The sequence below is a fragment of the Andrographis paniculata genome, unplaced genomic scaffold (genome assembly GCF_009805555.1).
Source record: "Andrographis paniculata isolate CXL003 unplaced genomic scaffold, ASM980555v1 Contig34END, whole genome shotgun sequence".
Taxonomy (NCBI): domain Eukaryota; kingdom Viridiplantae; phylum Streptophyta; class Magnoliopsida; order Lamiales; family Acanthaceae; genus Andrographis; species Andrographis paniculata.
The window spans coordinates 4,919,523-4,938,482 of NW_026137567.1; the positions used below are offsets into that span (position 1 = coordinate 4,919,523).

The 18,960-nt window shown below is 27.0% G+C and overlaps 1 protein-coding gene across 1 annotated transcript; it reads right to left on the reverse strand.

Annotated features, from left to right (window-relative positions):
• Positions 1 to 1,343: 1,343 nt before the first annotated feature.
• On the reverse strand, positions 1,344 to 6,881 carry LOC127248819 (cholesterol 22-monohydroxylase CYP90B51). The gene is made up of 8 exons (XM_051271361.1): positions 6,513 to 6,881; positions 6,098 to 6,422; positions 5,862 to 6,014; positions 5,546 to 5,782; positions 5,327 to 5,431; positions 5,154 to 5,232; positions 4,926 to 5,053; positions 1,344 to 1,956 (listed from the first exon to the last, which is right to left on the reverse strand). Exons 1-8 carry the CDS (start codon positions 6,722 to 6,724, stop codon positions 1,696 to 1,698), a joined length of 1,500 nt encoding a protein of 499 aa, XP_051127318.1. The 5' UTR covers positions 6,725 to 6,881; the 3' UTR covers positions 1,344 to 1,695.
• Between the last annotated feature and the right edge of the window lie 12,079 nt (positions 6,882 to 18,960).

The window sequence follows — 18,960 nt, forward strand, 5'->3', positions numbered from 1 at the left end:
AAGTAAACGGCTTCAATTCTGCAACTGCATGCTTCATAGTCCTAGTGGGAAATTAAATTATTGGCTTGCTACCTCACTACCTACTGACTGCTGTGTTGTTGCTACAGTCTACACACACCCCACACACACACACACACACACACACACACATATATATATATATATAGTAAAAAAAAATATCAATTTTATAATAAGATTTTTTTAGTTTCTAAATCTATTCTTTTTATTATTAATAATATTAGATACAAAATTAGGAATAAAAAATTATATTAGTTACATAAATTTTAGGGATAAAATTATGTTATAAATATATATATATTTTTTTTATGTCTGTATATAAACATCTCTGGATTCGACTTTGGATGAGGATGATGCATAGGGTAACCGATCCATCCAGTCCCACATTAATCCATTATTATTATTATTATTATTATTATTATTATTCTCTTCTCTGTATAAAAAGTCTTCTCCTCTCTTATCTCAACTTTCACATATTAAATGGAGTATATATATATTATATATAAATGGAATTGGGCAGCATGAAGAAGTTTTCCCAGTGGGCCTTAGCTTAAATAGATAGAGATATATAAGGGTGGGCAAAATATCTTAAATTCGAAAATTCAATTCGAATTAGATTGAAATTTAAAATTATGTTCGAATTTTCAGATTGAATTGAATTGAATTTTTAACAAATTTTGAATTTTCGAATCGGTATACTTAAAATCCGAATTAATCCAAAATATGAAATATAATATTTTAATATATTTTTTTATTATACATATTTAATATTTTATTAGAAAATATTATATTTTAATTTAAAAAACTCAAATTTATTAATTATATTTTAATATATTTAATTTTTATAGATTATATATATTTAATATTATAAAATAATAATAAAATATAAAAGAAATTTAAAAATTAAAAAAAAAATAATAATAATATTTATAATTTCGAATTTTTCAGTTTAGTCCGAATTATTTAATTCGAATTACGAATTTTTAAATTTTGATTCGATTCGAATTAATTTTTTAAAAAATTTCGAATTTTTAAAATCAGTTTGGATTTAACAAAATCTGAACTGAAAATTCGAATGTTCACCCTGGGAACATACACAAAAAAATAGATATTATGAAGCACTCGTATGTATATATATATATAGATAGATATACATAGATATGTTGTGTGTAACGTCACAAATCAACGAAATGATTACTTAGACAGCGCATTTATGAATGAAATTTGGAAAGAGAAAGAAGACGACGTAAATGATCAATTGCATTTGCAGGGAATAATGGATACAAATATTAATATTAATATTAATATTAATGTACACATACAAATACATATACAATGCAACAATTCTTCTTCATCATCATCATCATCTTCTACCTCCCCTTCCTCTTTTCTTTTTTCTTCACATATATATATATAAAAGTGGTCCTAATAACTTGCCTAAAAACATCAATCGATGATCTTTACATCCAATAATAATTCCTCATGTGAGGGTGAGGCCAAAACAACCGTTGAATAATCCAAGGCCCCCCAACCCCATCCCAAAAAAATAAAAATAAAAATAAAAACAATAAAAAACCTCGATCACTTTCAGACATACAAAATCTGCCATTTTATTCCCTCTCCCCATCGCCGGCCCCATCACTTGTCTTCATTATATATATATATATATATCATCAGCTATAGCCCATGTATGTTTCCGATCCCCCTCCGCCGGACGGCGATCGGCAGCCCGCCGGGAAAATCCACGAACGGGAATGCGAAAGCCCGGTCCGGCTCGGCCGCGGCCCAGTCGAACCGGAGCACCAGGTGGTGTATAAACAGAGCCATCTCGAGCTTAGCCAGCTCCGAACCGGCGCACAGGCGCGGCCCACCGCCGAACGGCATGAACCACCCGCCGCCGTTAATTATATTTGCGCCACCGCCGCCGCTTCTATTACCCTGCAATTATTTAATTAATTAATTAAAGCCACCTGTCACTAGTCTAAATTCCTAGCTTGTTCCGTTCCTGCAGGGTATTCCATTTCCAAATCCTTTATGAATTTTTCTTTTAATTTGATTTCCAATTTTAGTGGCTCCAAAAAACCACGAAAACAGATACCAGTAACTAGTATTTTTCATGAATGGATGATATCATGACCACTGAAAGCAGCCGTGCACGTGCACGTGCACGTGCAGCCCCACAATCCCACATGGGCGACTTTAATCATCAAACCCACCACACGCACGGGTAAGTATGCCTTTTCTAGTTCTTCCCCGACTCTACTCCACTCATCCTGTCCCTTTATTACTACCTTCATCCGACGGACTACATTAACCCAGGATAAACTTAAACCAACGCCTCAGATTTAATCCTCCTCTCCATCAAATTCGACGCTACGGATTATTTGGATTAATTTATATATGAGATTTAACGTTAATTTAAATTGATTACTAAATATATTTTTTGTTTGTTTAACTTTTATTATAATTTTTAGATAGTATGATTTTGATAAAATCTTAAACTATTTTCTCTTTATTTCTTGTAAAGCCTAATTTCATATAAAATGACTTTATAATTACACGAAAATTGCGTGAACATTCTAAAATATTTTTTTAAACATAAAAAAAAATAGTACTTATATGTTTCTTTAACACCAAAACTCCAAATTTCTACTATTTGAATTCTGCATTTCTCGAAAAAAATACATTTATTTTGTGCCACAAAACATCTCATCATACATTATTTTAATACCAAACTCAAACCAAAATTTTTCAAAACCTATCAAAAGAAACACACATACATTTATTTATTTAAAAGAGGTAGATATATAAGATTGTATATGAACTAATAAAAAATATTGAAAGAGAATTTTATATATAAAGACCATTTTGGAATTGAAAGAGAAATTTAAATAAAGAGTGCTTCAAAGTGCAAGAAATTTTGTAGAATCCAATAAACATAACCCATATATTGTCCCCAGTTTTTATTTTGGTTGATATTAAAATGATTATTTTATCCTGTCCACATGCATATTACAAAAATCTTTTATTAGTATGTGTTTCATATTCCTTTCATTCAAAATGTTGAAAATGTTTAAAATTATTCCACAAACCATTTATCTATCACCTCGTCAAAGTGTATAAAACAGAATATTATTTTTTGAAAAAATTATTATTCATTCAAAAACTCACAAATATGATTGTGTTTAACAATCATTTCAAGTTTGTTTTTTGTATTTATATATCTAACATTTCTTGTAGAAAGTATACCATCCAATTTATTAGTATTTTATTCAAAATATTACTTTAAAATATAATTCTACATTCAAAACAATTATATCAAATAAATACGATACAAACACGCTGATAGTCAAACACACAATGTAGCGATAGCTGATTTTACATGATATGTCCGTATTGAATGTTGTCATGTAAAAACTATCGAACTACGACAAGTGAGTAAAAGTTTATGTATACCCGACTCTTTTTACGGGCTAAAATTTGTTAGGGAGTTCAAGAATAACTGACATTCATATTGTATATATAAATAATGTGATATTCAATTAACTCAAGTTAAATGAAAAACTTTCCAAAAATTATAACTCATTTTTAGTATGGGGTTATTATAAACTAAAAGGTACATTGATAGAAACATCCATTGATACATAAATGATACAACCATTAGAATGGTTGTACCAATTGACGACATGATGCATTCATTCAAAAGGGTTCAATTTTCACGGTTGGTTGCACTAAAGAACACCTACATTTGAAAATGGTACAGTATTATATATATATATATAAATGGTTTCATTTGATGGGATGTTTCATAAAAAAAAATAAATAAATAAAATTGTATTTTTGTTTTAAAAAAAACATATAATTAAAATAATAATTTTTTAAAAAAAAATGTGTTAAAGAAACACACCGTATGATTGTCTTTAGTTTGCATTTGAAATTAATATCACTACTATTCAGTTTGAATTGTTTTCAATAAAAATAAAAAATAAAATATTTTTTTAACAAATAATATAAAAAACTATTTAAACTAAAATTGAAATAAAAACCAAAGAAACCCTAAATTCTTGTAGTAGGCCAGCCAGAATTGTTTTTGAGAGAAGCATTAAAGTTAAATATCCTTTAAGCTAAATAAAATGAAGGGTAATGATGGGCTAAGAATCTTGCAGGAAATCAATGAAATGTGGCTACACTACATACTAAATGATGAGGGTCAACCAATTTGCATGATTAATCTTGCACCTATAATATATATATATATATATATATATAGGATTCTCCCCTCCCTTCCCTCTTTATAATATGAAGTCATTAATTATTGGTTAGAGCATGCACCTTAGGGACATGTGTCGTCTTGGTATTAGGCAATCCAGGCTGGTCAGGCTAGGGGTGGGGTGGGGGGTAGACCACCCACACCCCCACCCAACCCAAACCCAACCCAACATTACATAATGCATGGGAAGGGCCGACCCAGTTCAAGAATAGAAGTCAATATACTAAATCCAGCTCAGCTCACACTCCCATATCTACTTAAATAAATAAATAAATATAGGGATATGATCAAAGTCCCAAATTAATTAAAAATCGAATTTTATTTTTATTAGAAAAACGTACCCAGTTAGTTAATTATACGTAAATTAAGATTGTTAGTTGGAAACACGCACAAACTGACACATATTTATTTTTATGTTAAGTATATGGTCGTGTCTTTAAGACCTAATAAAGACAAAGTGAAAGATGTTGTTTGTTGTATTATTATTATGATTATTATTATTATTAGTGTGTTTGGTAAATGTGGAGGAGGAAAGAAAAGGCAAAGTAAGGTTAAATAAAAAGTAGTAATAAAGAAATGGAATAGTGGAAAAAGCTGAAATCTGGCAGTTTATGAAGAAGGAAGAAGCATGACTAACCTGCTGCTGCTGCTGCTGCTGCTGCCATCGCCATGGATTGAAGTGCCATGGCTGGTCAAAAAGTGATGCATCTAAATGCACTGCTGCTATCACTGGCAACACTTTCCACCCACGTGGAATGTCATATCCTTAATTGTACATACATAATAATACAATATACCCATTAATTAATTATAAGTAGTAGTATTTAATTTGATTTAATGAATGAATGGATCAGATTATTACTACCTTTGTACCTAACATCTTTGAGGGCTTTTCTGTGGAGAAATCTTACAACGTTGCCAAGCCTTAAAGTCTCGCTTATTACCTGATTAATGGATCGGATAATATATTAATAAATAAATAAATTGAAAAAGGTGGAGAATTCGGGAGCTAGCCTAGCTTAGCTTAGCTTAGCTTACACACTGTGTGAAGTCCATTTTCTTGTAGTCTTCCCAGCTCAATTCTGTTGCATCATCGTCTTCCCCTGAACCCCTTTTTGCTCTGGCAATCTCCCAGTGTTCTTCCTAAATTAATCAACATTAATTTAAGCATGTACTAATAATTAAATGGAACAGTGTTGTCATGATTGCAGATTAGATTAATCATCGATTAAATCAAATTAGGTCAGGCTGGCATACCCGTAATTGCTGAACTGCAGTGGGACAGCTCTGCAGAAAGTAAATGGCGAGGGCTATGGCGACCGACGAGGTTTCGTGTCCGGCGAACAGAAGGCTCAAAACCAGGTCCAGAATCTGTTCTTTCGATAAGTTGGAATTCTTCAGCACCCATCCCAAAAGATCCTTGTCGTCCTCCCGACCTTGTCTCATCCTTTCCTCCATTTTCCGCTCGATGAATTTCAGGATCGTCGATCGGGACTGCAACCAGTTACACCTCAATCATCCAGTTTCGGACATAGCCAAACCTGGTAAAAATAATTACTGTTACTGTTATTACCTGCAGAGCCTTCCTGTAGGCCGTGCCGGGGAAATTCAATGGAGCAGAAACCACTCCTTTCATGAATGTAATGTACTCTTTCTTCAGCTGCTCCGTCTCCGGCTTTCCTGGCTCGAGGCTCATTATGTGCTCCGCCATTAAGTTGAAGGTGAACTTCACAGACAGACAGACACAGATACAGACATCATCGTTTTCAGACAATGAGTTGGTTAATTTCTAAATTCGATTTTTCCTACCTTTTTCGCCTCGTCCTGCGCGCGGATTAGGGAATTGTCCTGCCATGAGGAGAGCACGAGCAAGGTGTGCTTCTCGACCTCGCGGAGAAGATGAGTTTTGAGGCGAGCATTGCTGAGGAAGTTGAGAGAAATGATCCTCATATCTCTGTGCATTTCTCCGACCAGAACGAGCATCGACCACTTTCCGAGGATCCCTCCGATGCTCCGAGGATAGCTGCACTCGAACAGCTTCCCTTCGTTCTGTAGAATGAATCGATTCAGCCCTGCGTCGGCGGACACTATTGTCGGTTCCCCAAACAAATGCGACCTGTAGATTTTCCCATACCTAAAAAACCACAAAGAAAAAAAAAAAAACGCCCAAATTTTCAGACCTAATCGTCATCCTCAGACCTAAAACTCAATCGACCTTAACCACCTCGAAATGTGGCGCTCCATGAATTCTCCGACAGTGGTGGCTGGATAAGGCTTGAGGTAGGCGATTGTCTCGCCGAGGAAAGGCCATCCCATGCTGCCCGGCGGAAGATTCGGCCGGCGGTTTTTTCTCCGGCGCCGGATTACAAAAATCAGTACAGAGATCATCGCCGTCAATCCGAGGGTGACGGCCAACTCCATGCCGGAATCAGACATGATATTTCCTCGACAACTACCGCCACACGAATCTGATCGATAACCGCTACAGAACAGATTCAGGGATTTTGTTCTGCGACATTAATGTAGTATAAGTTATTTGGAAAGGAAGACGACCGAAGGTAACTAAGTAGTAATAAGTGATTGATGAAGAGAAGAAGAACACAGCACAGCACCTGCTTTTATAGGGTAAAGCTTCTGTCCACTACTTTTATTTTTAAATAAATAAATAAATTATTGAATTGAACACCCTAAAATTATCCTATGAAAAAAAAAATAAAAAAAAGGATAAATAAATTAGTTATTCTAACGAAAGGACTAAACGAAATCAGTGTAGGAAGATTAGTCGCAGATTTTGTATACATAATGTGTTTGCTACAACATCTCTTTCACCACGTGAAAACCAAGTCTTCTCTTTTTTCTTTTTTCTTTTTTTTTCTTAAAAATAATAATTGTTTTTATTTATTTGTAATAATTTGTTGTGTTTAGACGTAAAATGGTAAGGTAATAGTCTGAATGCTTTCTTTTTTGGTGAAATAAAAGTAGAAAACTATAGGAAGCAAGAAAAAGTGGAGGCGTAAATTTCCATTCCTATCGAATATCTAGTACAGAATTCTTCATAGATATATTTTTATTTATTATTATTATTTATCAACTATAAATATTTATTTATTTTTTATGTGAAATATTACTTTCTCAGTCTAAAAAAAGGTTTTTTATTTAATTTTTGCTTACAAATTAAACTAAATTAGTATTTTATAGATATATTATGTAATAAAATGATATATCGTCTATTTTACTCTTGATATTAAAATAAAACTGATGGAAAAAAGTAAAAGTAAAAGTATATTAATATTTATATAAAAATTAATTTTTCTAAAAGATAAAAAATAAAAATTTTGATTTGAACAAATTAAAATGATAAATTGAAAAATTACTTTTGGAGGAAATATATAATAATATATATTTTTTAATTTAAATTTGTACTCCTTTCTCTATCTTATAAAATTATGTTCCAAATTATTAAAAACAATAATATTTTAATATATTATTTAATGATAAATTAAAATTTTATAAGATTAGTAATGGAGTATAATTTTTATTAAGGTGGAATGAATATAAAACATAAGTGGAGTTCATATGTGTAATAGGATAGAAAAATAAGTAGATATAGATTTAAAAGAGTATTTTATTTTAAATACACTATTCATCCTTTTTTTTTTTTCCCAAAAATATTAAATTAAACACTTATCTTTTATTTTTTATATTATACTAAAAATCAATTTTACATTCAAAGCATAACATTAACACATGTTTATCACGTAATACAGTTATTCAAATCTCAATTCAAAATTCAAACCCCCGAACAAACAAACCCTAAATACGTATGACATGAGCACAATTTTCGTAAACAGGTAAAAATCTTTGTGTTTGAGATAAATTGTCCATATTACCGTAGATACGAGAATTTATATAAAATATAATTAATAAGTATATCAGTATAAATAATTATTATATAATAAAAATAAAAATAAATTATGATTAAAATAATTAAATAATTTAATTAAAATTAAAAATTATAAAAATTACTTAAAATATATAATCATATTTTTTTAAAAAAATAAATTATGTAAAATAGACGAAAAAATATAAATATTTTATGTGAATAAATAGAATAAAATAAGTATATTTTTACTTGACATAGAAAATATTATTTTTTAAAAATATCAAAAGAATCAAAGGTTTATTTAGTTATAGTTTGAAATTAATAATATTTTGAAATCGTATATATATATCTATATATTTTTTTAAAAAATGTATTTTTATAAAAATATTGTCCCGAACTAATATTATTAATTTTAATTTTTTTTTTTAAAAAAACCCCAGATAAAAATAATACTAGTAAAACATAGAGAAAACAAAGCTGGCTTGTCCCAGGCTACCGTTAACGTGTGGAGGTTAGAGCAGAGACAAGCATATGTTGTTTCTATTGTAAAATAGAACAAAAAAGTGTCTTCAATTTATTAACCTACATATAAAAACCTAAAATTTGAAATTTAGAATGTGTTTGGTTATCTGTTAGGCTCTAGATATTACTAACTGTGTCTACTTAATATATTTTTTTTGACACGTTTTTTTATAATATTAGGAAAAATATATTCCATATTTTTATTTTGGGACGTTCAATTACAAAGTAAACATTTTATTAAATACTTCACTTTTTTTCAAAAATACGCTTACTTAATATCATATCACTACTTTTACACGAAAAAACAAAGGCAAAAATGTCATTACACTACTTTTAACTATCCACTATAATTAAAATACTATTATTTCTTAAGCACCCCACCAAAAGTAAACGTTTACTTTGTGTGTGGACGGAGGGAGTATATCTTTGCATAAAATATACTTATAAAGAAATAGTATTCTCTCCGTCTCATAACAAAGTATCCATTTTTTCATTTTAGTATGTCTCATAACAAAGTATTCATTTTTTTTAGTAACTGTTCTATCTACCTAACATTACAAATACCCTTACAACTTACAATATATTACACAAATGTCATTACCTTTATATCGCATATACTAGCGTGTGTTTGTTTGGGGGTTTGGATTTTGAGTTGGGATTTGAATAGTAAAAATTTTGAATTTGAATAGTTGTATGATGTGATATAAATAGGTGTTGATGTGATATTTTGAATGTAAAATTGATTTTTAGTATAATATAAAAAATGAAAAATACGTGTTTGATTTGATATTTTTGGGGTTAAAAAATGGGATGAATAGTGGAAATCTAATCCAATCCCCCAAACAAACACACTCTTGATAAGATTATTTTAGTCATTTCTATTTTATTCCTACTATATCGCAATATAATACTAATATTTCTAAAATTACATGCAAAAAGCAAATGAATATTTATTTATGGGACAGAGGGAATATAATTTTTATACTCTCCCAGTTCTACATAATTTGTCTATTTCTTTTACATGTCATATATAATTTATCCTTTTTTTTTAAATAAATTTAAACACTTTAATCATATTTTAAAATTTATAATTTATAATTTTTTTTATTTTAACTAAAATATTTAGTCATTTTAATCTTAATCTAGAATTATTTTTAGTAATACACTTCTTAATTACTTACTAATTACATAATACCTAAAACTACGTACTTAGCTAAAGTAGACAAATTAATTGAAATGGAGAAAATATTAAACTATTGACTTTTGTGGAAGAATTATACACTTTAATCTCAATTTAATTTTTTAAATTTTAATTATATTAATTAATTATCTTAATTTTAATCTAAAATTATTTTTATTATACGGTAATTATTTTTACTAATACATTCTTAATTATTTATTCATTATACTCATTCAAAATTTTTAGTATTTACTCTTTACTTAAAAGTATCATATTTATCAATTATTTTATTATAAAAATATATATCTACTGTACGTTGCCTGCCCCTTAAAAAAAGAAATATAAAAAGGGAGAGATTATACATAATTTATTTCAAAATCAGACATGTATTGCCGTATATTTTTGAATTTTATTTTGTCACTACTTAGCTGCAAGTATGATCAGAAAACCATAGTTGCAATTTTGCATTTTATTTTATAATTTTTGCCACTTTTTCATTTATATTATATTTCTAATTTTATATATATATATTTTATATCATATAAACACAGAATTTGTACCATTCTACTCGTGAAAGGTCTCTTTTACCCTTCAATGTTACCATTGAATTATCTATTGTAAATAGTCATTGGAATAACAGACGTTTATTAATTTATTTTGTCGAACCTAATTTGCAAACAACTAAATTTGATTGGAGATTTCCTCAAAATTATCCAAAAAATAGTGGCTGCGAATTTTCATATTATTAATAAAAAAAAAAAAGAGAAAAAGTTGAAAAACACAGCCCAAAAACAAAGACAGAAAAGATATTTGATTAGAAATCGTTACTCTCTTTATATACCTTCTCTTCTTGTTTACGTAAGTATATAAAAGAGTAGTACATTCTACATATATATTCAATTCAAATAAGTAAGACAAAACATATATTTTCTCCATCATTTAACAATATATCTATTTTTTTAATTTTGGTTTGTTTTGTAACAAAGTATCCATTTTCTTTTAGTAACTGTACTGTCTACCTAACATTATAAATACCCTTCTAATTTATCATATATTAGACAAATGTTATTATTTTTATATCATATAATATAATACTATATTCCAATATAATACTAATATTTTTAAAATTTCGTGCAAAAAATAAACAGATAGATAGATATATGGAACGAAAGAAAGAAGTACTACATTATTTTAACACAGATTTAAATATTCAATCAATTATTAAATTTATTACGTCAATTATTCACTCTGTCCCAAAACAACTTACACATTTTTTTATTAAATCAAGTGCAAAAATTTAACAAATCAAGTGTAATATATATAGTAATATTAATACTACTCCCTCCGTCCCAAATACCATGTCCATATTGCCGTTTCTGTCGGTCCCACATTTTATGTCACATTCTTTTTTGGAAAATGATTACACACTTTAATTTCATTTTAAATTTTTAAATTTTATTTTTTAAAAATTTTAATTAAACTAATTAGTTATCTTAATCTTAATTTATAATTATTTATATTATAAGATAATTATTTTTACTAATATATTCTTAATTATTTACTAATTACATCCCTTCTAAAATATCATGTCTACAGTGTAACAGACACGGTATTTGGGACGGAGAGACTATTCAAGGGAGTATTTAATAAGAATATGAATACAATAACAAGTTGGCTTCTGTTTCTATGTCTATAGACTACAACCATCATTTTCACTTTTAATACACCTTTCTTGTCACCTAAGACCCACACCATTATGCTTCCTAGAACACTTCGATTTTTATTTTATTATTATTTTTTCTTTTGGTAATAAAATATTAATTTAAGCCCTATATTCATAATTATTTATTTAGGCAATTGTTATCTTAAGAAATATATACATATTTGCAATATATATATGTGTCGGAGAATAATAACAATATTGGTGGTGTTTGTCTTGTGATAAATTTTAATTATGTAGCAAATATTTTGACCATGAAGAAATGAATTATATAATGCATACAAATAATTATTACAGTACAATGGCAGAAGGAATTCTAGTGTAAATATATATATGTGGTAGATATATTTTAAAAAATAATATGATGAATTTGTATACAAGCATTATAGATAAATGGGTTGGACATAAATAAAATCCAAAATGGGGTGACATTGAATTAAAGGCCAACCAAACAGGCCTGCATGGAATATCAGCCTTTACAAAATATGCTTTCAATACCAATGACTAGCCTCACACCCATTACCCATACCCTTATTATTATTGTTATTATTATTATAAAATTAGTTGTTTGGTTGTACTTTGATAATTTTAAAATAATAAAAGTTTTAAATTGTAATAATTATTTGTGATATAAATAGATTTTTGAATATTTTCTTTTATATGCCTAATATATTAAATGAAAGTTAACGTTCTCCCTCCATCTCATATATATTTATTCATTTACTTTTTGTATTTAATTTTAAAAAATATTAGTATTATATTGAAATGCAGTAGAAATAAAAGTAAAACGACTAAATTATCTTTATTAGTATTGTATAATATAAAAATAATGATATTTGTGTAATATATAGTAAATTAAAACGGTATTTATAATATTAGGTAGATAATACAATTACTAAAAAAAAAAAGGAAATAAATATTTTGTTATGGAATGTAAGAAATGAAAAAATGAATATATTGTTAAGGAATGATGGAGTATTATGTGATTTTTTGGATAAATTAAATTATTGTAATAAATAGTGAAAATAAGTGAAAGAAAATAAATTCTTGTTGGCTTGGCTGATGTTTGATTTGAAATGAGATATTAATTTGAAATTTTGTTTAAACAATATTTTGTTCATTTAATTTTGAGAAAAAAAAAAATTATATTTTTATTAAAAATTATGCCAAATGAATAATATTATTTTTTATTTAAAATTACAATCAAATTCAATTTTGAGACTATTTGCTAAAAAAAATCAGAATTAGGTTTTATTTAAATTATCTTTCATTGGCTTAGTTACCCTACCTCCAATTTATTGTGTTCCTCCGACCAATTACCAATAAAATAAAAAAATTAAATAGCCTATACTCTTTAATTGATAATAAAGCAAATGATAATTAAGTGGGAAAGCTGCTTTTAACGGCTTTGTTTTATTTGTGTTTGTGTTTGTTTTTATTTTTATTCTTTTGATAAAATAATAATTGAATTTAATGTTTTTGTATAATATATACTTTTACATTAATTCTATACGTTGATAATATTTGGCATGTATTAGTATTTCGACATTTTATTTAAAAGAGGGCTATTTTTGAGACATTTTATTTATATAATATTTATAACTAACAATAGCTTTCGACAAAAATGATATTTTGTATATACTTTAATTTAATAAATAAATAGTTGTATGCATAATTGGGGGGTGACAGATAAGGAGCCAATGAGAGATTTAGGTACGCACTCGTGCGGGTGGCCCACTTGACAGATGTGTCGTGTCCAATCATTGCCATTTCTTGCACGTGCGAGAATCCCACACGTGTGGTCACTTGATTAGACCACCCCAATTATATCTTTAATGGGACAAATAAGTAACAGGGTTTGTTTGATTAAGAATTTAATGGCTCCATCATTATTCATTAATTTGTTTTGTTCAAGATTATGTTATTTAAAATTAATTTTTTCATTAATTTTATTTCAATTCAAATCTTTATTATGATCAAATCCAAACTTTGCGATCTGAGACATTTTGAAAGTATTTTTCTAAATGTTTGGAAATGATAATAATAATAATAAAAAAATACATTATTTATTCTTATAAAATACTATTTTTATTTACATTTTAAATCACAATCAAATAAAAATCTCCTCTTTCAAAGAAACAGACGACTATATGGAATAGAGTTTGGAAGTATGCATTGTTTATTATATATTATAATTACTACAATATATATATATATATGTATATATATTAAAATTAAGTTAAGAAATCACTTTTCGTTTGTAATACTATAAAGATAAATATATATATATATATATACCCAATTTAAAATTTTTTATTTTTTTCTAACTACCAAAGCTTTTCAAAGCCACGTTCAAACAAATTCATAATCTTCTTCTTGGTTTTATTATATGCGAATATATTTATTTATTTATTGTACGAGTATATATTTAATAATAATAATAAAAAAAATCGCATAATTCCAAGGAATATTTGATTCGATAAAAACTTGACAAATTAAAAGCTCCATGGGTAACTAAGACAAAGTGGTAGAATTTAATAATTAAGATCCTAATTTCATCAAGTAAGATGATATTTGCTGCGCAATTTGTGGGATTCCAAATAATTACCAAAAAAGTGAGGTCCTTAATTTGGCAATAAAACCGAACCAAAATTATTACCATGCATGAATGCCAATATAATATTGATAAGTGATGATTGATCCACTATTTAATTATTGCAATTTTTATAAATAAATTTTTTAATTATATGTCCATCCAACAAATTGCATAAAAAGAAACATTTCTTTTACGACGATCCACGGCCATATATACTGTTGATTGATTTATTTATTTTTTATATTGAAAAATATCGCTATTTCTGTTTGTTCCAACCATACTCGTTTATTTTTACATAATGGATATTATATTTAATAATAGTTGTTAGACATAATATATAGATTATTTTGTCGTCAAAATAAATTGTAATAATAAATAATGGAGTATAATAATATGAAATTTTTGTTTTAATTACATGAAATAGCTATGAAGATGAATTGAAATAGTGATGTACTCCCTTCGTCCCATAATAAAGTATCTATTTTTTTCATTTTAGTCCGTCTCATAACAAAGTATCCATTTCATTTTTTTAGTAATTGTACTATGTACCTAACATTACAAATACCCTTATAACTTACAATATATTACACAAATGTCATTACCTTTATATCACACATACTAATAAGGTTATTTTAGTCATTTCTACTTTATTCATACTATATCTCAATATAATACTAATATTTCCAAAACTTCATGCAAAAAACAAATAGATACTTAATTCCGGGACACGGAGGGAGTATTGAATGAATGATGACAAAAAGAATGAATGAAGAGCCAATCAATGCAAAAAGCTAAAATAATTGTAACATGAAATTAGTTAATACCATATGTTATATGTATTGTATATCCACATTCGTCCGGCTACAAATTAAGAAAAAATTGTAAAAATACTTAAATTAGTGACTCATAATACTAATAGAATGACATTTGTACAAAAAAATATATAAATATAATAATATTTTTAATGCTAGTACAATGATGCAAAAGATAAATGTGACCCTTGGAGACGGATGATGGTAGTATTATTTTAAGAAATAAATTTATATTATTCATAGATAGTACATAAACATTCTTTTTTTCAAAAAAAAAATAGTATATGAATATGTTTGATTAATATTTACTAATTATTAAAATAATTTTAAATTTACTTTTTAATTAAAATAGGAGTATATTATATTCCAAAATTCTCTATTAAAAAACAAATTAAAAATCCAAAATTCTTGGTAGCCGACAGCTTGGCTTGGCATGGCATGGCACCCATCGATGACAAGAGTATCCGCCCATAATCGCATACATGCATACATACACACTATATTATGATTCTTCTTATATGTATATATATATATATATAGATATCATATTAAATATTTATTTTATTTCAAAAATTTAACTTGTTATTATCCTCCAAAATTTTTAAAATTAATTTCAATATTAATTTAATTTGTGTAGTACTATAGCAAATACTAATTATTATTTAATTTGATAATTTATTTATTTATTTTTTAATGAATAATGATAATAAGATTCAAAACCTAGAAACAAACGCAAAAGAAGTCAATGTCTTATCTCGTCGACAAGTCAATTCCAAGGTGGTCTCAATTTTAAAATATCATAGAAATAAATATATTGACTGAATTATTTTAGTCAATATATATATATATATATAAATAAATTATTTGAATGAATAAAGTTTGATATTGGCCGTGTGAGTGAGTGAGTGAATGATGTCCATTCCATATTAATTATTGCACCCACACCCACTCTTTTTATTCATTTCTCATCATCATTATCATTATCAATTCAATTTATTTCCAATTTTATTTTTTTTAAAAAAATATGTATATATATATAATAAAAAAATATATTCTAATTAAAAAATAGGGCCTAACAATCATTGTGCACGCTTTGTTTCGTAGAACGTGTCCTCCTGCCTTTCCAACCAATTAAATCAACTTAAATCTTTTTATTTATTTATTTATTTAAATGTTTTGTTTATTTGTATTTTGAAATATTTTAATAGTGTACCTTACTATTTTGGATGGCTTTGTTTGGTTGTATTTTGGTGGATTTGGGAATAATGAACATCTTGCATGCTTGTTTGTATATATATATATATATATATATCTATATATTGCTTGTTTGTGTAACTTGCGAATTGAATTGGTTTAATAATGCTATAATATGATATTTTTAAAAATAAAATAAAATATTTTTATTAAAAAAAAATACATCACAATTAATTATTATTTTCTAATAAAATAATTATTTATATATATATGAATAAAAGAAGGCCCATGCACGGGCACAAATAAATACACAGAAATACTCCCTCCGTTCCAAACAAGGTGCAACATTTATTTTTGCCACGGGTTTTTAAGTTAGTAGTATTAAGTATAATAATTTAGAAATCAGGTGATGTGATGGAGAGAGAAATATATATTTTATTTTTTTTATTTGGATGATGTGAGGGGATAAAGTGTGGGATAGAAATTAGATATAATTAATTATTTCCTATTTTGGAAATATTGCAGAGTGTTTGGGACATATCAAAAAGAAAATATTGCACGATGTTTGGGACGGAGGGAGTGGTTGATAATACAGTACATAATTATTATGGCTTGTTAAAGATATGAAATTTAACTTTTGTTTTTTTCATTTTATTTAAACTATGATTAAAAAAAAAGTAAACAATTAATTTATGTGGAATGGAGGGTCTAAAATAATAAACATCCAAAAAACAAGGACTTGTTCCTTTTCCGCAATTCAAAACCCACAAACTACCCTTTGTTTTGGACGTATATGATATGAGCATTAATTGATAGGCCGCATGCATGCCATCAACACTAAAATAATACTCTAATAATATATATATATTTAAGTAATATATTTATTAGATACTTTTTATCTAAAATAATTATATAAATTATATATAAAGGGGGTAAAAGAACCATATATATATAATAGAAAATCGAAAACTCTAAATTAAAAATAGTATAAATAGATTTAAGACAAATGTAAAATGATAGTATAATATTGCATCCCAAATTAATTAATTGATTGAGATAGAGATAGAGATTGGGAAGGTATGCACGATTTTGTGGTTAGGAGGGTGGGTTGTCTGTCACATTTACGTATGTAACATTTGAGACTAAGGGATAAGATTTTTGAACCCCATTTAAATAATAATAATAATAATAATAGTAATAATTCAAAATTCACTATCTATCATTTACACACCACTTCTCCAATATAATGTAATAGCGTCAAGGGAAAGCCATCAATGACAAATTAGTAAATACTACTCCCTCCGGCCCGAATATTATTTTCTGTCCATCTCACATACCATGTCACTTTTTTTTTTTTTTGGAAAATGATTACACACTCTAATCTCATTTTAAATTTTTTAATTTTAATTAAACTAATTAGTTATCTTAATCTTAATTTATAATTATTTATATTATCGGATAATTATTTTCACTAATACATTCTTAATTATTTATTAGTTACACCTCTCTTAAAATACCGTGTCTACATTGTAACAGACACGGTACGTGGGACGGAGGGAGTACTTTGTATAAATAAATTAAATGAAGTTTTATTTATTTTTAATTGGATTTTGAAGATTGGGAGTTGAGAGTGTGTTTTTTGAAGTTTTATTTTGATTTTTTTATTTTATATGTACAGTACTTTAGAATAATTGAAATATATATATATATATATACTATTGAGACCCCAATTGGCACAATTAATTTGATTTAAAATGGAAAAAAAAAAGTGTCAGTAATTTTAGGTGGAAAACTAGCCACGAGATATTATTAGGTTCAATTGGATTTAATATATTGATTGAAGTAATTATATGACCATGTCGAATTATCATTTGTTAACACTTATGTGTTTGTTCGAGATTTTGGATTTTGAGTTGGGATTTGGATAGTAAAAATTTTGAATTTGAATAGTTGTATGATGTGATATAAATAGGTATTGATGTGATGTTTTGAATGTAAAATTAATTTTTAGTATAATATAAAAAATAAAAAATAGGTGTTTGATTTGATATTTTTGGGGAAAAAAAATAGGATGAATAGTTGAAATCCAAACAAATACATCCTTGTCGGCGGGTTTGAATTTTAAGTTGAGATTTGAATAGTAAAAATTTTGAATTTGAATAGTTGTATAATATGATATAAATAGGTGGTGATGTAATATTTTGAATATAAAATTGATATTTAGTATAATATAAAAAATAAAAAAAAATATTTGATTTGATGTTTTGGAGGAAAAAAATAAGATTAACAGTGGATTTAAAATCCAATCTACAATACAAGGAGTTTTGCCTGTCCGACAATTTCTGCCTTTTTTTTCCCATAATAATAATAAGTCGAATAATGTCGTGTAGCTTAGCACCAAAGTATGATATTATTAATGGTATGATGGAAGAAATGATACGCTAACTACATATATAAATTTGTCGACTTTGATTTTCCCACCAACGCTGTCGGTTGTACTACGTGGCTTTAGTTTAACATAGTTTAATTAATATAAATAAATATTTAACATAACATTGTGAATAAAAAAATATTTATTAATATATTCTTTAAAATAAAAACTATAGGGTATGTTTCTTTTTAATAAAGTTTGAAAAAATTTTAGTTTGAATTTGGTATTAAAATATTGTATGATGGAATATTTTGTGGGAAAAATAAAAATATTTTTTTGAAAAAACAGAGAGTTCAAATGGTATAAATGTGGGGTTTGATGACTAAAGAAACAA

Bases quoted from the DNA above. Each gene is read 5' to 3' on its own strand.
- LOC127248819 (XM_051271361.1), bottom strand. From the start codon at position 6,724: ATGTCTGATTCCGGCATGGAGTTGGCCGTCACCCTCGGATTGACGGCG. The intron at 5,783-5,861 runs GTAATAACAGTA...AACTGGTTGCAG, and splicing joins CCTACAGGAAGGCTCTGCAG to TCCCGATCGACGATCCTGAA. The intron at 5,233-5,326 runs GTAAGCTAAGCT...TCCATTAATCAG, and splicing joins AAATGGACTTCACACAGTGT to GTAATAAGCGAGACTTTAAG.